This window comes from Camelus dromedarius, chromosome 18 (assembly GCF_036321535.1).
Source record: "Camelus dromedarius isolate mCamDro1 chromosome 18, mCamDro1.pat, whole genome shotgun sequence".
Classification (NCBI taxonomy): Eukaryota; Metazoa; Chordata; class Mammalia; order Artiodactyla; family Camelidae; genus Camelus; species Camelus dromedarius.
The window spans coordinates 19,520,262-19,545,187 of NC_087453.1; the positions used below are offsets into that span (position 1 = coordinate 19,520,262).

General features: G+C 38.3%; 1 protein-coding gene across 5 annotated transcripts in view; it reads left to right on the top strand.

Annotated features, from left to right (window-relative positions):
• The first annotated feature begins 281 nt into the window (after positions 1–281).
• TRPC4AP (transient receptor potential cation channel subfamily C member 4 associated protein) overlaps positions 282–24,926 on the top strand; it is a 61,995-nt gene continuing 37,350 nt past the window's right edge. For 2 of the 5 annotated variants that reach the window (XM_031433937.2, XM_031433940.2), the window contains exons 1-3: positions 284–478; positions 18,391–18,519; positions 20,932–21,048. In XM_031433937.2, the coding sequence (XP_031289797.1) occupies positions 311–478; positions 18,391–18,519; positions 20,932–21,048 (414 nt within the window). In that variant the 5' untranslated portion in view covers positions 284–310. Of the gene's footprint in view, positions 479–18,390; positions 18,520–20,931; positions 21,049–24,926 lie in introns of all 5 variants that reach the window. The other 3 variants (XM_031433941.2, XM_031433939.2, XM_031433938.2) reach the window with 3 other exon arrangements.

The following is a 24,926-nucleotide window of genomic DNA, read 5'->3' on the forward strand; positions in this document are numbered from 1 at the left end:
GTAGCCTCCCAAATAGGCAAGAAATGGGAGAGTGCGTACGCGGGGATTTGTCTTCGTCCTCGGGGAACCTCGCCGAAGTGCCAGATGGAGGGACCGGAAAAAAAAACCAGCGCACGAAACAGCTTTCTCGCACCTGCCCGCCTGGGAGCAAGACTACATTTCCCAGCAGCCCTCCCGGCCTTCACCCCTGCCACGCGGCTTGCGCCTCCGCCTTCGGCCCACTGGGGGCGCTGCGGCGACCCCTCCGCCGCCCCGTAGAAATCTCCGCGGCCCCGGGGCCGCTTGCTTCCTGTTTGTCGGAAGAGGAGACATGGCGGCGGCACCGGCGGCTGCTGGGTCTGGGGCCGGCCGAGGGCGACGGGCGGCGGCAACGGTAGCGGCTTGGGGCGGATGGGGCGGCCGGCCGCGGCCTGGTAACATTCTGTTGCAGCTGCGTCAGGGCCAGCTGACCGGCCGGGGCCTGGTCCGGGCCGTGCAGGTACGAAGCCGGCCCGGAGGGGCGGGGCGGGGTGGACCGGGCGGGAGCTGGCGGGGGGCCGGGGAAGAGGCCTTTCCAGGCCGCCGCAGTACGGGCCCAACCCCTCTTGGCCGGCCGCGGGGCCTCCCTATGAGCTGTCCGGACGCTGTCAGCCGCGGCGGGGCATGGGGCAGCGTCAGGCTAGAGGCCCCGGGTTAGGGGCCGAGCGGGCTGGGTTGCATCGGGCATTGATGGCGTGTACGAGTCCTGGGCCCAGCTCCTGGATCCTCCCTTCCTTGCGCCACGTCTGCACGTCTGGGGGACCCTGGGCGAGTTTGCTTTAGACTCTACCGGCCTCGAGTTTCTCCTCCGTGAATTGGGTGGTGGGTCATCATTGCAGCCCACAAATGGTTCCCAAGCCGTCATAAATGTCATTCGTTCAGAGAGGCCTTTCCTTGACACAACCCTCTCTCCCAACCTTCTAAGTAGGTCCTCATTGTTATTCAGTTACAGCCCTGAATTCGTTTGGTTTACATTACCTTCTTAGTCTGTAATTACATATTTCTTTGTTGTCTACTCTTTTTCTCGCCTGTATCCCACAGTAGGCTGAGCTCCAACGAGTGCAGGGACTTAATCTGTTTCGCCAGTATAGAGCGTCACGGTTAGGAGCTAGGGCTCTGGAGTCACGCCTGGATTCAGAACCCTTCTGTCTCTTGCTTGGGCAAGTTACCTTTCTGTGCCACGGTTTCCTCATTTGTAAAATGGAGATGATAATTAGTAACCTACCTGTTAAGATGTTGTGAGGAGCAAAGACAATTGTGTAAAGAGTTAAATGCATTTCTGATGCGTAGTAAGAAGCTGAAGGGTAGTCAGTTCATAAATGCTGTACTTGGTATCTCTCTCATAATATGCGCCCGATATATGATTAGTGTTTTTTTTTGAATGAGCAAAGGACACTGCTTTAAGGTAAAGCAGGATGCATAAGACCTAGGCTGCTTGCTCCTCCCCCAGGCCCTTCATGTTCTCAGAACTTATGTTGCACACAGCTGTAAAACATTACCTTAAAGACAGCTTTAGCATAAACAAACTTTGGAAGTGTATACAAGAAACTAATAAAGTGGTTGGTTGTAGTGGGGTGGGAATTGGGTATAACTTTATATATTAGCTTAATTTCATAATACTTATGTGATTAAAAGAATAGAATAAAAGATAAAGACCAAGTGGTCTGTGTTTGTGGAGGGTTACAGATGAAGAAGCAGTTCTGGGTGAGCAGTGTTTTCCTGGACACAGTTAACCATAGATGAGCGAGTTTTTCCCTTTGTCTTCTTCCCTATCTGCCTTAAGATTGTGGAAATACTTGCTCTGTCCTTTAACCCAAAGACCCTTACTGAGCTGGGTATGTAGGAACAGGCAGAAAGGGAACTAATTCATCTTTACTGAGCACGTACTTTGGATAAAGCATTGTGCAAGGTATACAGTGTCTTTTGAATCAAGTGTCAGGACTCACCTCTTAACGCAGTTGAAGAAATTGAGGCTTAGAAAGGTTAAGTAATTTGTTCCTGACCTCTTGTCTTGATAATCCTTTGTGTTCTGAGGGCAGTAGGGAGCTGCAGAAGTTCTTTAGCTTAGTGAATGGGGCAATTTAGGACACTTAATTTATTTCCAGTGCTAGATGACTTGGAATGGGAGGAGACTGAAGAAGCTTACAAGATAGAAGGTGCTGGAATGTTCTTAAGCCTGGATTAGTCTGGTTATTGTGGTAATTATTAGTTGTCTACAGGTGTGGGAGCTGTTGCAGAGGTTGAGATGGAGATATCGTCCCCAAACTATAGTGAGGATAAAGTGGGGACCTTCATCTTTTAAATGTATCCTTTCTTAATAACTTTTTTGCTCTCTTCCTTTCTATACCCTCTCCTTCCCCACACTGCAGAATAAATTATTTCCTCACAGGTATTTCTATAGCACAGTAAGTATATCCATTATGACATGTGGTATAATTGGAAAAACCAGATAAAAAAATCTTTTTTAAGTTTTAAACACATAACATCAAATTTACCATTTTAAGCGTTTTTAAGTGTGCAGGTCAGTAGTGTTAAGTATTCACATTGTTGTGAAACAGATCTCCAGAATTTTTTCATGTCGCAAATCTGAAACTACCCATTAAACAACTCCTCCTTTCCTCCCCCGGCCCCTGGTAACCACCATTCTATTACTTTGTTTCTGTGAATTGGACTGCTTTAGATACCTCATATAAGTGGAATCAAACAGTATTTGTCTTTTTGAGACCAGCTTATTTCACTTAGTATGATGTCTTCAAGGTTTATCCATGTTGTAGGATGTAACAGGACTTTCTTGGAAAAGACCAGATTTTGAAGTAAGATGGACCTGTATTGAACCCTAGTTCTGTCACTTGCTAGCTGAGTGACCTAGGTTATATTATTTAACCTCTCTGAACCTGTTTCATTATTTCTAAAATGGCACTAATGACATCTACCTCACATGGCTCTTACGAGGAGTAAGTGAAATAATGTGTCTATAAAGCTTGGCCAGTGTGTGGCACACAGTAGATGTTCAGTAAATAGTTGCTATCAGCTCATAGCTATTAGACTGGGCTTCTTGAGAGACTGTGCCTTATTTTTCGCTGTGTCTGCAGAGCCTGAAGCTGTGCCAGGCACTTGATACTCAGGACTCAGACAATTGTTAGAGTCGAAATACTGTATATGAGGGCACCATCTTCCTCCTCTTCACTCCTGTCTCTTTGTGTATCCCAAAAAGTATCCTGGCTTTAAAGTGTTCTGGGATCAGATTACCTAGGTTTGAATCCCAGATCTGGTACATACTTGGTATGTATCTTTGGACGGGTGGCTTAATCTCTTTGTGCCTCAGTTCCTTCATCTGTAAAATAGAGATAATCATGGGACCAGCCTGGTAAGGTTGTGGTAAGGACCAAGTGCATTTATAACATGTAAAGCACTTAAAATGGTGTCTAAAAAAATAGTAGTATGCTATATAGATTAGCAAGTATTGTTTTTAACAAAACTCTATGTTCTGATGGATCCTAAATCTGTATTTCCATCGTGATTTCTCCCTTTAGCTCTAGTTGGATATATCCAAATATTTTTTCTCTGCATATCTACCAAGATGTCTAATGGACACCTCAAACTTATTATGGCAAATACAATTCCTGATTCCTCTTCCACCAAACCTGATCTTCCCCATTTCCCTAAATGGGACTTGAGAGAAGCCTGGGAGAAGACTCTCAGCCACGTGATTTAAAATGGGCCTGTCCTACTTGGATTTTAACATGCCTTACTTTCACCTCTCCCTTTCACTTCACCCTCTGTCAAAGTAATAAGATATGCTGGTGTGATGCGTTAGTGTTTACAGAGCCTGTTCGCATTTATCAGTACATTTGATCCCTAAAGCAAATCACATCTTATAATCCTTTGCTTAAAACCCTCTAGTGGCATCCCTTTGCAGTTAGAATCAAATCCATATTCCTTACCAGGGGTGCACAAGACCCTGCATGATCAGTAGGAGTTGAGGGATAAGCTAGGCAGAGCAACTCTCACAGGTCACGACCCACCACCCCTAGAGATAGTACTTCAGTTTTGCAGTCTGGTAACAGGCGAGGTATGACATCCTTGTTCTGTTTCCCAAATGCCAGTCATTGCTTCCTTCATGATTATTGGCATACCTAAATTCTACCCGAGTGTTACTTATATCCTATATTTTCTGTATATTGACCCCTCTTTTTTTTTTTTAATTTCAATAGGCACTACTTGTTTTAACCTTGTTCTAAGCATTAATATTTGTGAAACTTAGGGGTACAAGTCAGATACAGTCTTCCTTTGTCTTTGAAGGATAATTTGATACTGAAAACCCCCTGGATAGGATAAATTCTCATTAATCAAAAACTATAAATAACATTTTAACAGAAATAACAAAAACAAAGTTTTTGTATTCACAAACGATAAAATTCACTCCTAATTATATTGAAACAAAACAAATCCCATTTAAGTGGACACAGGCACTCACTGGTTAACGTTTGTTGTCAAAATAATCCAACAAGGTTTTAATCTTCATTAACTAAAGATATTTAATCTTCATTAATTATTCTTTAAGAGGGATATGTACTTGTTCTTAATATATTTTGAAGCATTAGATATCTTAGGACTAAACAAATAAGATATACATTTTATGTTTATGGAATTCAGCCTTGAATTATTTTAAAAAGAAAAGCAAATAAAGACAAAATGAGTCAATGAAAATTGTAAATGGCTGGAGGTGTCACATTCACTAAACATGTTGACAGTTTAGGCAGCATGATGTAAGAGATTATCACTCCTATAAACTGTTAAACCACAAGTACTCCAAGAGAAAAAACCCATATGACACCTGCCAAAATTTCAACTTTGAAGACGCCTGGATGGTGGCTCTTTCATCACACTACTCAGCTGTTCACAAGGAAAACAATATCTAGATGATTATTTTAAAGTGACAGCAAATGCCGTGTAAGACAAACTAGCAGTAGAAAAAGAAATTCCTTATGAAGTTGAATATTTGGAATAGTTTGGAGGATGTTTGGGTATCATGAACCTTGTAACAAAAAACAGTGGTGTCCTCACTTTTCACCCCCAAGTTCCATTGGCCCCAGACAACTGCAGTCACGTTATTTCTTTTGGAGAAGGGTCCAGGAAACAAAACAGAAGAGCCAGTCTTCTAAATAACATTTTTATAAGGCTATTGCTTGACTTTGCTTTTTTTTTTTTTTATTTAAAGAAATTATCCTTTCTCCCTCTTGTAGAAGATTAGGATTTAATTCACAGCACCCTGTGGGATACATTTGGTCTTTATCATTCTTCTAATGTAGGTATATCAATTTTGGCTGTTGTTATTAGGTATTTACATTAGGATGATGGTATAATTGTTTACAGCAGAGCCATATAGTATACAACAATTTGTTTTGTATAATTTTTTGTTTTTCTTAGAGTTAAAAGCTGCCCTTTCCCTCCCATTTTTAAAGTTGAGATGTAAATATAAATATAGTAGAATTCACCCTTTTAGTGTGTAGTTCTATGAGTTTTGACAAACACATACAGCTGTGTGACCACCACTACAGTTAGGATGTAGAAAATTCCCTGGTAGTAGTTAGTCTCTTCCCCACCCCATTCCTTTGGCAACTGCTCCTCTGTCTTTTGTCCTGTTCTTGCACCCTTTTACAGGCTGTCACAGAAATGGAACCATTCCATTTGTTGCCTTTTGAGTCTGGCTTTTTCCACTAGAATTACCATCCTTTAGAATTTTTCTTTTCTTTTTTTGTTCTTATCATTTATTCCCAAATTCTGAACCCTTGGAACCCTCTGTCCTCCAGTTTGGACTAGTTACTCGCTAGAACAGCTGCACAGCTGAATTCTTAGGATTTCTCTTCACCAAATTGAGAGCATTTTCTTTCTTTTTCTTATGTTCTAGAGCCTCTGTTTTCTGAATATTATGTTCCCTTTTCTTGGAAAAGGAACTCTTGTAGCCTCCTAAGAGAGTATATGGGAGGTAGCCTTTTTTTAAGCTTGCATGTCTGAAAATGTCTTTTATTCTTACACTTGCATATTTAGCTTAGCTGGATATAGAATTCTCAGTTGGAAGTTATTTTTCCTTAATTTTTTAATGGTATTATTCCATTGTCTTCAGGCATTTGGTGTAACTGTTAAGAGGTTCTGTTCTGATTTCCAGTCCTTTGTATGTGACCTATTTTCCTACCCCTCACTTCCTCAGAGCTTTTAGGATCATCTCTTTTTCTGGTACTCTGAAATTTAACTATGATATGCATTGATGAAGGTCTTTTTATTCGTTGTGAGGACACTTTGTGTAGATACACGTTAAAATATATAACAACTAAATTTGAAAATGAATATATGTTTGTATATGTATGAGTGAAACATTATGCTGTACACCAGAAATTGTACACATTGTAAAGTGACTATACTTCAATAAAATATATATATAGATGCATATATATAAAATAACCGTAGTAAAGTCATGTCTATCACCTGACATTAACACCCTCTGCAGAATGATTGCACCTAATGTTCTCTTAGGGGCTTCCTATTTTTAAAAGGCATTTTTTTTTCTCCTGTGAAGTTTGGGCCATGATTGCTTTGGAGAGCTTCATGGAATAGGTGAGACTTGAGCTGGTTCTGAAGAATGAGTAGAATTTTAACAGAGTAGTGGAGATACTTCTGGCACTAAGAACACCACTGAGAAAGCCCTCAAAATTGGCCATTAGAAGACAGGAGAGAAAGTGAAGTTCTCCTGTGGGGGATAGGTGGGAGATAAGTTCAGGTATTTGGGAATAGGGTGGGGAAGGTAACATTTATTGAGCATCCACAGTGTGTCATTGTGGAGAGACTTGGATTTTTTTTAAGTGTATTGTTAAGTAGTTGACCTGTGAAAAGCTATAATAAATAATACCAGTGTATTACCACAATAACCATGTACCCACCGCCAAATTTGAGATATTATTAGTACGGTTAATGCCCCTTTCACGTCAGTCCATCCCCAGCAGAGGTAATACTTAATTTGAATAGATAAAACATGTGCACGTGTATATGTAGAAAGGTTGTCTCCTTGCAAGTAGCCCACTACCACCTCTACTAGCACCCTCCAGCTCTACTCCCAGAGGCAACTATGATTATTGATGTCTTGTGTATCCCTCTAGGGACATTCTAAACTTAGAAAAGCATGTGTATATATCTTTTTCCGTATATGCTATTGTGCATCTAGCTTTTTTCACTTAAAATGTATTCTAGAGATCCTGCCTTGATCGGTACGTACAGAATATTTTGTGTCAGGTGCTTACAAGACTTTTTGTGTTGAAATATAACACACAAATAAAAATGCACAAAAAGTAAATGCACAGCTCAATGAACAATAACAGAATCATCAACTATGTAGCAGCTGCCACATCACCTCTGTACCCTCTGCCAGTCCCTACTCTTCTTCCTTTCCAAATGAAATTACTGGTCTGACTTACAGCATAGCATTTAGTTGTACTAGTTCTTATGCTTTATATAAATAAAGTCAAATAGTATTCACTGAGTCTGCCTTCTTTCAGTCAACATTGTTAGATTCACCCATGATGATGGTGAAGCTACAGTTCATTCATTTTCAGTGCTGTATAGTATTTGATGATACTAAGCCACAATTAATTCATTGTACTTTTGATTAGTATTTGGGATCTTTCCAGTTTTTGACTATTGTGAATAATGCTTATATGTACATTCTTGTACATGTCTTTTAATGCCTATATGCACAATTTCTTTTGGGTATATACTTAGAAGTAGAATTGTTGGGTTATAGGATATACGCAGGTTCAGCATCAGTTAATCAGTTTCCCAGGTGGTTGTGTTAATTTCCAGTCCCACCAGCAGTGTATGTGAGTTTCTGTTGTTCCATGTTCTCGCTAACCCATGATGTTACCAGTCCTCTTAATTTTAGTCATTCTAGTGTTTGTGCAGTGGTATCTCATTATGGTTTTAGTTTGTGTTTCCCTGATGACTAATGAGGTTAAGCACCTTTTCAGAAGTTTATTGCCCTTTTTGGACTTCCTCGGTTCTAGATTGCCTGTTAAAATCTTTTGCACATTTTTCTAATGGGATTTTTCTTTTTTCTTTTTTTATTGATTTGAAGTTCTTTTCATTTCCTGGATATGAGCCCTTTGTAGTGATGTTTTGCAAATATTTTCTCATTTGGTGGCTTGCCTTTTCAGTCTCTAAAAATACCTTTTGGTGAACAGAAGTGCTTAAGTTTAACACAACTCATTGTATTGCTGTTTTCCTTTATGGTTAGTGCTTTTTGTATTCTGTTTAAGAAATCTTTGCTTACCCTAAGGTCATGAAGATTATTTATCTCCTAGAAGCTTTATTGTTTTACCTTTTCCATTTAAATATATGCTCTACTTGGAATTTATTTTGGGGTGTGGTATGAGCTTTTCCACATAGATAGCTAGTTAACCTGTTATTGGAAAGACTCTTCATTGCTCTTTAGTGTTTGTTTTCCATCTGTTTCCGTCTCTTCTGTTCCACTGGTCTGCCCTTTTATCCTTATGCTGATATCACACTGTCTTATTTTCTGTGATTTTTATATGTTGATTTTGGTTATAGTATATTGAATTGGAAGAGTATCTTCTACTTATCTTCAAGATTTCCTTGACTATTCTTGGCCCTTTGCCATGTCCATATACATTTTAGAATGAACTTGTACATTTTTACATCAGAATTTTAATTGTGATTGCCTTCAGTCTTTTCAGTGCAATACACTTGTTCTCCCTCCGCTGCCCTTCCCCCCTCTTTTTCTTTGGTTTGGTCTTCTTTCATCTCTCTTGATAATGTTTTATAGTTTTCTATGAAGTGGTCTTACATAACTCTTGTTAAGATTTATTCCTTGGCATTTGACATGTTTTGATGGTATTGTATATAGTGTTTTTAAAATTGTATTTTCTAGCAGTAGCTGTAATATAAAAGCAAGATTGATTTTTATATCGCTCCTATATTTTATGACTTTACTTTTAGATTCTTTTGGATTGTATATGTGTACGATCATCTGCAAATATTGTCTGCAAATGAAGGTTTTATTTTATCCTTTCCAGTCTTACATCTATCTTTTTTTTTTTATCTGCTTGCCTTGCTGTGCTGTTAGTGCAGTGAATTGAAGTGGCATGTTCCTGATCTGAGAGGGGGAGAGGCTTAAACATTTAGCCATTAAGTATGATGTTTGCTGAAGGTTTTTTGTAGATACTGTTATTAGTTCACTTCTTTACTGGGTTTCTGATGTTGAAGTCTATCAAAATGTTTTTTCCTGCATCAATTGAGATGTTCATATAATTGTTTTCCATTGTGTTATTAATGTGATGAATTACACTGAGTAAAATTTTTAAGTATTAAACCAAATCTGAATTTCTGGTACAAAATTTCATCCCTTTTATGGGTTGGTAAATTTGATTCACTAATTTTTTTTATTAGGATTCTTCCTCTTTTATGTTCATGAGTGAGAATGGCCTATAATTTTCCTTTCAGCAGGTTTTGATATCAGGTTTAATCTGACCACTAGTCGTAGCTTTAGTTGCACCCCACAAATTTTGACATGTAGTGTTTTCATTATCACTTATTTCAGAATATTTTCAAATTTGTGCTTGGATTTCTTCTTTGACCTATGCATTTTTATAAGTGTATTTCTTAATTTCCAAATATGGGGGTTTTATAGTTATCTTTCTGTTACAGACTTTAGGCAGATTGCACTGAAATAGTCTGTATTTCGATTCATTTAAATGTGCTGAAATTTGCTCTATGGCCTAACAACTCGTCATTTTGTAAATGTTCTGTGTACTTGCAAAAAATGTATAGAGTAGCTATCAGATGTAGTGCTGTAGTGGGTCCATTTTGTTTAATTGTGTTAAAACCCTATATATCTTTACTAGTTTTTTGTTTATATCAGTTCCTGAGAGAAATTATAAAAATATCCCACTATGATTATGGGTTTGTTTATTAGGTACACTCAGATTTAGAACTGTTTAGATTGTCCTAGTTAACCATTTTATTGTCATAAAATGTCTTTATCTCTGGTAATACTTTATGCCTTAAGTCTCATATGCTGATTTTAATACACTTATACCACCTTTCTTTTGGTGGGTGTTTGCATTGTGTATTGTTTCCTGTTCTTTTATTTTCAGCCTTTCTATAAGACGTTTGTTTATTAGGCAAGCAGTATAACAAACTTTGTCTTTTAATTGGCGCATTTAGTACATTTGCTATTAATGTAATAACTAATACTTGGGGATTTAAATATACTTGCTTAATGCAGTGTTTACTTTTTAGATGTCCCACCTCTTCTTTGTTCCTTTTTCTCTTCTTTTTTTAAGTGTTTTTTTTTTCCTTCTTATGCAGGTGTACTAATAGAAGAATGGAATTTTTTTTATAATAATATTTTGCTAACTATTCCAAGTAACTGCTTACATTTGGGGTTCAGAGTTAGTGTTCCCTAAGATCAAATCAATTGTAAGTGTTCATCTGTAAATCCCATTCTTAGCTTCCGGGCTGTATGGAAACAGGCATCAGACTGGATTTGGCACCTTGGCAACAGGGTGCTGACCCCTCTGTGCACACAGTTTCTCATGCAGTAAGTAGTAGGTGAGGTGGCTTCATGTACATCCTTTTACAAACTAGGGTGCAGTTTATTCCTCTCCCGGTGACAAATGGGAATGGCCAGTTGTGACACCACATCCTGTTTTGTGCTGGAGTAACTGCTTCTGGGGAGTGGGAGGGGCAGGCAGAGCATCACTGTGTCGAACTCAGGGAGAAGTGTTGGGGAGGCTTCAGGCCAGGCAAATTAGGGTGCAGAGGGGACCAGGAGGTGGCACTCAGACTGGCTTGTACGCATGTGGGCAAGGGAGACTTGCTCGTGTTCCAGCCGCACTGGCCTCCCACCCCGATATTTGAACTCGTCCCAAATGCTCCTGCCCCAGAGCCTTTTCCATTTGTCATTCCTTCTACTTGGAATGCTCTTTCCATAGAGATCCTCATGGCTCCCCCAAACCCAACTTCCTCCACGTCTCTGCCTTTTTTTTTTTTTTTTGAAGTTATCTGATAGACTTAATTTTTTAGAGCAATTTCAGCAGAATTGAGCAGAAAATAGAGAGTTCCCACATAGCCCTCTCCACCCATACATACATACTCCCCTACCTTCAACATCCCTCATCAGTGTGGCATATTTGGTACAATCGATGAACCAACACGGGCACATTATTATCAACCAAAGTCCGTAGTTTACTTTAGGGTTCACTCTTGATATTGTACGTTCTATGGGTTTTGACAAATGCTTGATGACATGTAGCCACCACTATAGTATCATGCAGAATAATTTCATTGTCCTGAAAATCCCTTGTGTTCCATCTATTCATCCCTCCTTCCCTCTCCCCAAACTCCTGGAAACCACGATCTTTTTATTGTTTCTGTAGCTGTGCCTTTCCAGAATGTCATTTGGTTGGAATTGTACAATTTGTAGCCTTTTGTAGACTGGCTTCTTTCATTTAGTAATATGTCTTTTAAATTTCTTCCATGTCTTTCGTGGCTTGATAGCACCTTTTTTTTCCACTGCACATATATTTTTAAATTTACATATATGTACTGTTCATTGTTTCTAAGAATGTTTAGCGCTTTAGCTTTACATAGTTATCAAAGGAATAAAGCCAATCACAAAATAAGAATTAATTCAAAAAATATGTACACCTTGCTATTAACAGCAACATTATAATTGCCAAGATATGGAAGCATCCTAAGTGCACATTAATAAGTGAATGGATAAAGAAGATGCAGCATACATATATGTAATGGAATACAACTCACCCATAAGAAAGAAGGATACTTTGCCATTTGCAGCCCTTCATTCACTTTTTTTTCACTTCAAAAACCAGAATTTTATAACTGACATAAACATTTCCATTGCATCAAAAAGAACAAAATACCTAGAAACAAACTTAACCAAGGAGGTTACTTATACTCTGAAAACTGAAATGACACAAAGAAATGGAACGATTTCTTGTGCTCTTGGATTAGAAGAATCGACACTATCAAAATGGCAACATTACCCAAAGCAATCCACAGATCCAATGCAACCCCCGTCAAAATACTCACAACATTCCTCACAGAACTAGAACAAACAATTCCAGAATTTATAAGGAACCATAAAAGACCCCAAACGGCCAAAGCAATCTTTTGTAGGTCTTTTTTTTTTCTCTTTCTTCTTTTTGTTTTCTTTTCTTATGGTTTGATAACTAGAGAAGGTCCTTTAACATTTGTTGTAAAGCTGGTTTGGTGGTGCTGAAATCATTTAGCTTTTGTTTATCTGTGAAGCTTTTGATTTTTCCATCAAGTCTGAATGAGAGCCTTGCTGGATAGAGTATTCTTGGTTGTAAGTTTTCCCCTTTCATCACTTTAAATATATCATGCTACTCTCTTCTGACCTGTAGAGTTTCTGCTGAAAAATCAGCTGATAACCTTATGGGAGTTTCCTTGTATGTTATTTGTTGCTTTTCTCTTGCTAATTTTAATATTTTCTCCTTATCTTTAATTTTTGTCAATTTGGTGACTGTGTGCCTTGGTGTATTCCTCTTTGAGTTGATCCTGTGTGGTACTCTCTGTACTTCCTGGACTTGAGTGACTTTCCCAAATTAGGGAAGTTTTCAATGAGTATCTCTCCAAAAATTTTCTCAGGTCTTTTCTCTCTCTTTTCTCTTTCTGGGACCCCTATAATGCAAATATTAGAGTGCTTCATGTCCCAGAGTTCTCTTATTCCTTTTTATTTTTTCTGTTTTCTGTTCTGCCGTAGTGATTTCCACCAATCTGTCTTCTAGCTCACTGATCTCTTCTTCTGCCTCATTTAGTCTATTCCTGGTTCCTTCTAGTGTGTTATTCATTTCAGTAATTTTATTCTTCAACTCTGTTTGGGTATTCTTTATATTTTCCAGCTCTTTGCTTAAGACTTCGCTCTGTGCATCTTTACTCCTCTTGAGTTCTCTGAACATCTTCACCATCATTATTTTAAACTCTTTGTCAGGTAAATTGCTTATCTCCTCATCACTTATTTCTTCTGGGATTTTATCTCATGCCTTGGCCTGGGAGATACTCCTTTGCCGCCTCATGTTGTTTATCTTTGTGTGTGTTTGTGGATTCCTTCCACAGGCTTTGGGATTATTGTTTTCTTATTTCTAGTATCTGCCCCTGGGGATGAGGCCGGACTAGAGGCTTAAGCAGAGTTCCTGGCGGGAGGAATCGGTGCCTGCCCCCTGCTGGGTGAAGCTTGGTCCTGGACCTCTGGTGTGTAGGGCCTTTGTGGCTTGAGAAGTCTGCTAATGAATGGGGCTGTGTTCCCACCCTGTATGTTGTTTGGCTTGAGGCTTCCCTACAGGCTATTGGGTGGGGCTAGGTCTCAGGTGCTAATGTTCCAATCAAGATGTCGGCCTCCAGGAAAGCTCATGTAGATGAATACTCCCATAATGTCCACCACCAGCTTTTATGTCCCCTGGGTGAGCCGTAGCCATCCCCCACGTCCCCAGAAGACCCTCCAAATCCAGCAGGCAGGCATGGCCCACGTTCCTATGAAATTGCTGCCTCTGCCCTTAGACCTGGCTCACATGAGATTCTGTGTACGCTTTCCAAGCGAATGAATTCTCCTTTTCCCCCAGTCCCGTGGGGCTCCTGGCACCAAGCCCCACCGGCCTTCAGAACCAGATGTCCTGGGGTCTCCTTTTCTTCCCAATGCCAGGGCTGGAGCTGGGGACCCTGACATGGGGCTTAGAGCTCTCACCCCCGTGGGAGGGCCTCTGTGACTTAACGAATCTTCAGCTTGTGGGTCGCCCACCCTAGGGATATGGGGCCCAATTATATCACAAACACACCCCTCCTACCATCCTGCTGTGGTTCCCTCTTTATGTTTCCAGTTGCAAAAGATCTTTTTTGCTAGGTTCCAGTCTTTTTTTCAATGGTTGTTAGCATTCAGTTGTGGTTTTGTTGTAGTCATGAGGAGAGGTGAGCTCGTGGTCCTGCCACTCTGCCATCTTGACCAGAAATCTTAAATGTTTCTTTTTTAAAAGAGCTTTTATTAAGGTATAATTTATGGACTATAAAATTTACTCATTGAGCTGTTCAATTCAGTGATTTTTAGGAAATTTATAGTTAGACGTTACCACAGTCATTTTAGAACATTTACATCACTTACATCACCCCATAAAGTTCCTTATGTCCACGATTTATTTTTATAGCAGCTTTGTTGAAATATAATTCACATACTGCATAAGTCACCCATTTAAAGTATACAAGTCAATGGTTTTTACTATATACATGAAGTTAATCTCCACAGTAGCTATCTCCACAGTCAATTTTAGAAAATTTCATCACCGTTAAAGAAATTCCATACCCATTAACAGTCACTGCCCAGTTCCCTCCCCATTCCTGCCCTCTACCTCCTCTCAGCACTAGGTCACTACTAATCTACTTTCTGACTTTATGGATTTACCTATTCTGGACATTTCATAGTAATAGAATCAAATAATGTATGGCTTTTTATGGATGGCTTCTTTCACTTAGCATAATGTTAAGATTTGTCCATGTTGTAGCAAGTATTAGTACTTCATTGCTTTTTATCACCAAATAATATTCTGCTATATGGGTATACCATTTGTTATTTATCTATTTATCAGTTGGTGGACATTAGTTTGTTTTTTTTTCTACTTTTGGGTTATTATGAATAAAGCTGCCATGAATTTATGTGTACAAGTTTTTGTGTGGACATTGTTTTCATTTCTTTTGGCTTCCTACCTGGATTGCTGGGTCATATGGTAACTATATTTAACTTCTTGAGAAGCTGCCAAACTCTTTTTTCCAAAGTAGCTGCACCATTTTACATTCCCACCAGCAGAGTGTGAGGATTCCAATTCCTCTACACTCTAGCCAGCACTTACTATTATTTGTCTTTTTAGTTGTAACCATCCTCATTGGTATGAAGTGGTGTCTTACTTTGAGTTTAATTTGCATTTCTCTGATAATTAATGCTGTTGAGCATTTTTTCATGCGCTTATTGGCCGTCTCTACATCTTCTTCAGAAAAGTATATACTTAGAGACTTTGCCCATTCTTTAAATTATTAACTCAGTATCTTTAATAGATACAGGCTTATCAGTGTACCTATTTCTCCTCATGTGAGTTTGATAGTTTGTGTCTTTCAAGGAATGATCTGTTTAAGTAATGAAATTTGTGGACATGGAGTTGTTCATATAATTCTTTTATCCTTTCAATATTTAAAGGGATCAATAACGTGATGCTTGTTTTATTTATTTTAAATTGTGGTAAAAATACACATAACATAAATTTATCATTTTAACCATTTTAAGCATACAGTTTAATAGTGTTAAGTATTTATATTGTTGTATAGTCGGTCTCCAGAACTCTTTGTGTTGGAAAACTAAACCTTGTACCCATTAAACAATTCCCCATTTCTCTCCCCTTCTTCCCACTCTTCCTGACCCTGACAACCATCATCCTACTTTCTGTCTCTATAAATTTGACAACTCTAGGTACCTCATGTAAGTGGAATGATACAGTATATGTCTTTTTGTGACTGGCTTCTTTCACTTAGTGTAATGTGCTCAAGGTTCGTGCATGTTGTAGTATGTATCAGAATTTCTTTCTTTTTAAGGCTAAATAACATACCATTTAATATTCCTTTGTATATATCACATTTTGTTTATCCATTCACCTGCCAGTGGACACTTTGGTTTCCACCTTTTGGCTATTGTGAATAATGCTGCTGTGAACATAGATGTACCTCTCTTACTTCTCTGATATTAGTAATTTATGTCTTTTCTCTTTTTTTCTTGATTAGCCTGGTTAGAGGTTTACCAATTTTACGAATTTTTGAAAGAACCAGCTTTTGGTTTCCTTAGTTTTTCCTAGTGATTTCCTGCTTTGAATATCAGTGGTTTCTGCTCTCATTTTTATAATTATTTTCTTCTGTTTACATTAGGCTTAAATTGCTGAGTTTAGTTTACTGAAGTAGGAGCTTAGATGATTGATCTTAGGTTTTCTTTTCAATACATGCTTTCGGTACTATAAATTTTCCTCTAAGCACTGCCTTTACTGCATCTCACAGATTTTGATAAGTTATATTTTCATTTTCCTTTAGTTCAAAAATATTTAAAAATTTCTCTTTGAAACTTCTTCTTTGACTCATATGTAATTTAGAAATGTGTTGAATATCCAAATATTTTGGGATTTGTAACTATCTGTTATTGATTTCAAGTTTAATTCTATTGTGGTCTGAGAACATACTTTGTATGATTTCTGTTTTTAAGAAAATTTTGTTAAGGTATGTTTTATGGCCTAGAATGTGGTCTTTCCTGGTGAATTTTCATGTGAGCTTGAGAAGAATAGGTATTCTGCTGCTGTGGGATAAAGTATTCTGTAAAGTTCAGTTATATCCAGTTGATTGATAATTTAATTCAAGTCAGCCATATCCTTAATTATTTCTGCCTACTAGGAGTGTGTTGAAGTCCAACTAAATAGTGGATTTGTCTATCTTTCCTTGCAGTTCTATCAGTTTTTGCCTTACCTATTTTGCTGTGCTGTTGGTAGGTACATAAACATTAGGGATTGCTGTTTTCTTGGAGAATTGACTCCTGTCATTATGTAATGACTTTTTTATTTCCTTAAGCTTGGTAGTATTACCCCTTTTACATTACTGAATGTAACAATTTGAGTCAGTGTAAGGTAGTCAGTGTAACTATTTTCAGTATTACTGATCTTTTCAAAGAACCAACTTTCGATTTTGTTGATTTTTCTCCCTTTTTTTTTTTTGTTCTCTGTATCATTTATTTTTGCAGTGATCTTAATTTTCTTGTGCTTGCTTTGGATTTGGTTTGCTCCTTTTCCCCCTAGTTTCTCATGGTGGAAGATCAGATAATATGAGATCTCTCTCCTTTAATATGAATGTTTATAGCTATAAATTTGTAAGAACTGCTTTTGCTGAGTCCCATAAAACTATCATTGCTTTCTATTTTCTGAATTCAAGGAAAGATATTTTTTCATTGTTCTGGGGCTTGCCTTGATTTGAACTTGCTTGAAGTATATAAAATTTCTGATAATCATTTTGACCTACAGAGATGGTAATTTCCTATGGTTCACCCTATTACATATTACTTTGATAGACATCTCATTACTCCTGTATTATCTTATTTTTACAATCTCATAAAACAAGCTCAAGAAGAATAGTAGGACTTGTCCAAGATCATAGGATTGATATGCATCAGGATAGACTAAGATGTTATTGAAGACATACATGTCCTGTAATAACAGTTACAAGGAGCTTTTGATCTCATTGAGGGACAAGTGTACATGAAAATAATTCACTCTGGCATTTTAATGTTATGTCCCAAATGTGTTAGTGGAAGCTGCCATATTGACTAATGAACCTGTCATTAGACTAGAAGACTATTGCTCATGCCTTCAAACATTTACTGATTCCCTGCTCTGTGCCTTGCATTCTTTGAGAGAAAGGTGTGCACAATAAATATAGCCTGAAGGGGCTTGTGGTCTGTAGGAGGGGGTGGGCAAGTGAACCAGTAATTATGATACACTAGGATGAATATTAGATAAGGCCCCAGACTCTTAGAAAGGAGAGGGGAAGGCCTATCAAGGAAAATTTCTGGTGGTTTGGCTTGCATTTTGAAGTAGAAAGAGCTTTCCTGGTAAAAAAAAAGACAGGGAGGAGAAGGAGTTTTCCAGGTAGGGAAGACATCTAGAGATGTTCTGTGGTAGTACATTTGAGGCTTAAACAGCACAGGGGGTTAGGGGCTCTGACTCTCCACTGTTGAAAATTCGTGTATAACTTAGAGTTGACCCTCCAAACCTGCAGTTCCCCTGCACTCGTGGATTCAACCAACCACGGATTGTGTAGTACTGTAGTATGTACTATTGAAGAAAACCCTTCCTATAAGTGGACCCATGCAGCTCAAACCTGTGTTCAAGGGTCAACTGTATATGTGTGTGTTTACTGCCTCCACCTTCACTTTAGTTTCCCCCTACAGGTGGCAGGGGGAGAGCATGTGCAGAGAGGCAGAAAGACGTACGTTTGGAGCCTAGAGTATGCATTGGGAAAGAGATGAAGCTAGAGAGGAAAGTGGGTGATAGAATAGGAAGGACATGTATCACAAACAGGGAGCTGGACTTTTACCTTCTAGGCTGCGGGGGATTTTTTGAAGGTTTCTAGAAAGAGACCTTTGAATTATTTGTCCTGGGTGGGCTTAGGAGCCAGCTGCTCTCCTTTGCCATATATGCTAGTAGTTCTTTCCTCGCCAATAAAATGATCCTTTTTTTTTCTTTTGACTTACAGTTCACTGAGACTTTTTTGACGGAGAGGGACAAACAGTCCAAATGGAGTGGAATTCCTCAGCTGCTCCTTAAGCTGTACGCAACCAGCCACCTCCACAGTGACTTTGTTGAGTGCCAAAACATCCTCAAGGTAACTGTTAGGGGCCCTGGAGGGGCTGTTTCAAGGCCTCCAAATGATAGAAGATGTCAGTTTTTTTCTCCCCTTCAGTCTGCTTTTTAAAATAGCCTGTTTTTATTGCGTAAGCTGTAGAAAATTTGGGAAGTTGAGAAAAAGTGCAAAGAAAAAAATAAAAACCACCTATAATCCCACCACCATTAAGTTCCCTGTGTATATATTTCTGAGTTTTATTTATGCTTGTTTTGTGGCAGTGCTTGCTTAATTTGGGAGGCCTGTGCCCTGGGATAGAGATGACATTCTATTTGAGCAGGATTTAAAAGACCCCAATTGCTAAAGGTTCAAGGAAGTGGCCTTATGGTTGTTGGTAACTCTGACTAACATAAGAAGATGAAGGGACTGGTCTTGATGGTTGGGAGAGGGATGAAAGAGTGCAGAGACATGCAGGGCAGGTCTCAATCTTGAGTGTGTATCAGAATCACCTGGAAGGCTTGTTAAACCATTGAGTGCTGGGCCCTACCCACAGTTTCTGATTCAGTAGGTCTAGGGTTACTATATCCAAATTTCAGCTTGTTGGAGGTGAGTCCAACTTTGAATTTAGATCAGCAGCTCTAGCTGTAGTTAAAACCCATGCAAGTTATATTTGATCATAATGAAACTATATAATGTTGTTCTTCAGAGGTGAAGTTCTGATTATTGTATCACATAATAAGTCATTCTAAGATATAATAGGACCAAATAAGTTTAATCTCTACTTTTAAGAAGAGATGTTTTGTCTATACAACTTTTTTATAAATTGGAAATCATTCCCAAATAAAAGTTTATTTAATAAGAAAATGTTTTGTGTTCTTGATCTTCTTATAGTCTAATTAAGATGGAAACAGTTATAGTGCCTTACACTTGTTTGAGAACATTTTGCAAAGAATTACACATTTTCATTTGATTCCTACAAAGTGTCTGAGATATGGGATAGATGAAGGAAGGAAATTAGTATTTGTGAGAGCTTGCCATGTGATCATCATTTCTTTATGCATTCAGCAAATATTTATTTGAAATTTATGTGTACCAGGCATATTTAGTTTTTATGGTAACTCTGTGAGGTGGATTATTTGTATTTATCCAGAATACTTTGATTGCAGGTATCAGTAAGCCACTCAGACTAGCGAAAAAGACCCTTTGTTGTCTCACATAACTGGAGAGCACAGATGTGAATTCAGGGGCTGTATAGAGTTAGGCTGTCCATTTCTTCTCTTGACATCTGTGTGTGGCCTCATGTTCCTCCACAGAAATGGGGCTGTTACCTAAAGAAGAGAAAAAGAGATACTGAACAGGCAAACCCAGATGTCTGCTGCATTCCCTTTTTAAAAAGCTAAGAAAACTGAGACTCAGCATAACCTACACAAAGCCATGTGGCTATTGTTTGATGAGCCCAGATTTGTCTTACTCTTGAAACTAGCTTCCACTGTACTATGTTACCAGCAGGAATTACATCCTAGTTTTATAAATGAGAGAAATGAAGACCAGAGGAAGTGGTTCAGTCACTTACTAATTATGTGATCATGCACAACTTTGTGATTTTTTCACCTGTAATGTTGGTAAAACTATACTCACTTCATTGAATTATTATAAGAATTAAATGGGCTGAAGTACAGAAGCCTGGTGCCTGGCCTCTCACAGGTTATCTGTAAGAGAGGGTTCTGTTTTTTCTTTATGTGTGGTCCCTGGACCAGCAGCAGCAGCATCACTTGGGACTAGTTATAAATGCACTTTCTCAGGCTCCACCCCAGACCTATTAAATCAAACTGCAGGTGAGGCCCAGCAGTCTAGGTATTAAGGAGCCCTTTAGATGATTCTGATGCTCAGCACAGTGTGAGAGTCATTGCTCTAGCCCGGTGTGTTCCATCTCCCTCAAAGTTCCTGAGGAGGGAGCATAGTGGGTAGGGTCTTGTGTTCGTCTTACTTTATCTCCTAGTCACCCAGAAGCATTCTGTTTCCTTCTGTAAGCACAGACTCTGGAGCCAGACTTCCTAGGTTTAAGTCCTGGTTCTGTCATATACCCTGTGTGACATTGACAACTTCTTTGTACCTTAGTTTCCTTATCTGTAAAATTGGGCTGATAAGTTACTGTTATCTCATAGGGTTGTGAGGATTAAAAGAACTAATATATGAAGTACTTAGAACCATGCTTAGTACATAATAAGCATTTAATAGGTTAGTTATTACTGCTCTTACTACAAATTTTATTCAATCAGCTTTTCTGTAAGATTATTATTTTTTTATGGTTCATTTGACTGTGGGGTGGGGGTGTTGCTGTTTTGGGGCTGTCATGAATTCAAATTGCAACTAAAATGCAAGCTGTTGTTTTGGTGTCTGGTTTGTGTTGGATACGAAAGCTAAATGTCCCTCTGTATACTTTTTTTAAACTAGGAAATTTCTCCTCTTCTCTCCATGGAGGCTATGGCATTTGTTACTGAAGAGAGGAAACTTACCCAAGAAACCACTTATCCAAATACTTATATTTTTGACTTGTTTGGAGGTGTTGATGTAAGTAATTGTTTATTATTACTATCACAACTTAATGACTTAATTAAACCCTTGAAATGGGAGATAGGAAACATTTTAAAATTTATAGCAAACATTTCAGAATTTTAATCTTTAGAAGCTCAGTGGCGCTCACCTGTGTAGAAGCACCATAACTTTTACATTAGAAGGATTAGATTTATTTGAATTGATAATATATCCATCTTTTATTTAAGGCACAGAGTAAAAGGTATGTCTCCTATTTCCGCATGTTCCCTCCTCAGAGGCAGCCGTGATTACAAGTTTCTTCTATCTCCTTTCAGAGATGTTCTGGGGTAATATGTGTGTGTGTAAATAGTTACCCCCCTTAGACTTTTTTTTTCCCCATGTAGTGATGGCATACTGTATATACAGGTACACAGCTCTGCATCTTGCTTTTTCCATGTAATTCTCTAGCTTGGAGATAGATTCATTTTAGTACATGTAAATCTGCCTCATTATTTTAAACAGCTATATAGTATTGCCTGGTGTTTTCTCTTTTGTTTGTTTTTGGAGGGGAGGTAATTAGGTTTATTTATTTATATTAACTTTTTTTTTTAACGGAGGTACTGGGGATTAAACCCAGGACCTTATGCATGTTATGCATGCGCTCTCCCACTGAACTATACCCTCCCCCATGCCTGGTGTAATTATGCCATAATTTATTTACCCAGGCCCCAATTGATGGACATTTAGAGTTTTCTCACGCATTTCCTATAACAAACAGGGTTGCAGTAAAGGTTTTTGTACATGTGAGTACTAAACACCTTTGGGATCAAAGCATATGTACCTTTTATTGTTTATAAACTTGTCAGTTTACATACCTAAGAGATTTTATCAATTTACATCCCCAGTAACAAAGATAAGAGTGTCTGTTTATCCACACCATCACCAACACGGCATGTTTTTATGGACTTTGTATGACTTGCATGCAGTAAAGTACACCAGTAATTGCCAAAAAATAAGTTCACCTTTGTCGCTACCACCCAAATCACTGAATGGAACATTTCCAGCACACAGTAGCCTCCTTTACTGAACAGTATACTTTTAAGTATTTTAAATATTTACTAAGCAGATATGAGAGAAATTGTCTCTCTCCAGTTTTTTAAAGCAGTTTTATTGAGATATAGTTCACATACCATATAATTCACCCATTTAAAATGTACAAATCAGTGTTTTTTAGTGTATTCATAGATATGTGCAACTACCACCACAATTTTAGAACATTTTTACCACCCCAGAAAGAAACTACATTTATTTTAGCTATCACTCCCCTATTCCTCCAACTTCAACCCCATCATAGGCAACTATCAATCTCCTTTCTGTCTCTGTAGATATCCTTGTTCTCGACATTTCATATGAATGGAGTCATGTAATATGTGATCTTTTGTTACTGGCTTCTTTCACCTAGCTTAATGTTTTCAGAGTTCATCTACATTGTAGCATATCAGCACTTTATTCCTTTTAATGGGTGAATAATATTCCTTTGTATGGATATACCACATTTTGTATGTCTGTTTGTCAGTTGATAGACATTTGGGTTGTTTCTGCCTTTCTGCTACCACAAATAATGCTGTTCTTAACATCTGTGTACAAGTTTCTGTATGGAAATATGTTTTCATTAATTTTGGGTATATACCTTAAAGTGGGATTGCTTGGTCATATGGTAACTCATATATTTAATTCTTTGATAATCTGTCAGACTGTTTTTTCCAAGGCAGTTGCACCATTTTACATGCCTACCAGCAGTGCATGAGGGTTCTAATTTTTCCACAAATTCCTTAACTCTTGTTATTTTCTGCATTATTGATTATAGCCATCCTACTGGGTGTGAAGTGTTAGCTCACTTGGGTTTGATTTGCATTTTCCCATTGGCTGTTGCTGTTGAGCATCATGTAATGTGCTTACAGGTCATTTGTATATCTGTCTTGGAGAAATGTCTGTTTCCTTTTCTCATTTTTTAATAGGGTTATCTTCTTATTATGAGTTGTAAGAGGTTTTTTTTTTAATATATTCTCTTCATAGTTTTAAAAATTTGCATGTTTTTGTGAGTGAAATTTAATATCTTTTCATGCATTTATAAGTAGTTTCTTTTCCGCCAATTGTCTGTTAGTGGCTTTTGCAGTTTTTTCTAATTGGTTATTAGGCCTTTCTCTTACTGATTTTCTGTCTTAGTTTGTTCAGGCTGCTATAACAAAATATCACAGATTGGGTAGTTTATAAATAACAGAAATGTATTTGTCATAGTTCTGAAGCCTGAGAAGTCCAAGTTCATGGCACTGGCAGATTTGGTGTTTGGTAAATGTCCTCTTCTGGGTTGCAGACTGCCAGCTTCTGTATGTGTCCTCACATGAGGAAAGGTGCTAAGGAATCTCTCTGGAGCCTCTTTCATAAGGGCATAATCCCATTCATGAGGGCCCTGCCCTCCCAACCTAATCACCCACAAAAGCCACACCTCCTAATGCCATCACATTGGGTATTAGGATTTAACATGTGAATTTTGGAAGGGCAAGCATTCAGATCATAGTAATTTGTAAGTACTCAGTTTTTAAAAGTCCTTTGTCACATGTGTTCTATTTTTTCCCCTATTTTGAAAATTGAATTTTGATGTTGTTTATGATACTTTTCAATATGAAAATATTTGCTTTTTAGGTTGTCAGATTGATCAATCTTTCGTTTTATGGCTTTAGAGTTTTTCTTGCTTTTTTCACTGTTGGATTTTAAACTGTGTTCATTCTAATATTTAAAGTTTTTATCATACATGTCTAAATTTTTACACCATTTGAAATCTGTTTTGATGTAATGATTGAGGGTCCTGGGATCCTACTTTTTTTCCCTCGGATCTCTGTCCTTGCCCCTGCCACTGGGAGCACGAAGGAGGCTTTCAGGGTGTTTTGGTTGTGTTGTATCTTGATCTGAGTAGTGACTGTGCAGGAATAATGTTCACCTTGTTAAACTGGAGCTGTACATTTACAACTTACACTCTTTGCTGTATCATGTTATAGTTCAACTTAAAAAATGTTTCCTTAAAGATACTGTTTTCCACAGAAACAAAGATTGAGTGTTGAACGTTTGCATCCATAGCATCAGTCATAGCCTGTGTTCCTTATTTGTTGCTCAGCAGTCCCTCTCCTAAGCAGTCCCAGTGGTCCTTTAGCATATACTTACTGGCCAGCTTAAGGGACCCTTCACTACTGAATTGTTCATCAAGGAATTTACTTAATAGAAACCAATGGGTTTATGGGAGGGAAAAGAATATGTGAGTCTCTAGCCTGATGACTATTTGCAGTGAAAATGTGGCTTTCTGGTACAAGTGCCTGTCCCATCTTAGGACATTTTTGGATCAATGGCGCTTGATTTTGTGGAGTTTTTCTCTCCTACTTTGAGTTAGATAAGCTTCTCCAGGAATCTCAGTCTGTTCATAAATATGGCTTTTGCTTGGGTCTTTTTGCTTTTCACTGTTAGTTGGGTGCATTTCTTCTTGCTGAACTCTCTTGTCATCTTGCTCCTGAAAGTATTTTTCAGACAGAGCTCTTTGTTTCTTTCTCTGCCAATCACTGGTAAGGCTCCACAATAATTCCCTCTTCCTGTGCTGCCCAAAGCTCAGCTGAATTAGAATAACTGGCTACACTGGTGGCTAGGCCACTCCTCGTCAACTTGACCAAATCCCTAACAAGACAGTGAAGAGTGTGTCCTAGAGTTTGTAAACTCAGATGCCTGTGAGGTCAGGTAGGTAACTTACTACAGTGAAGCAGACCCAGAGTAAGATGACCTGCATAAATTAAATGAAAACAGTGATTATGAAGGAGTGAAGAGTGCATGTCTACTTTATGGGGAAATGACTCTTCTATTCCCATTGACCT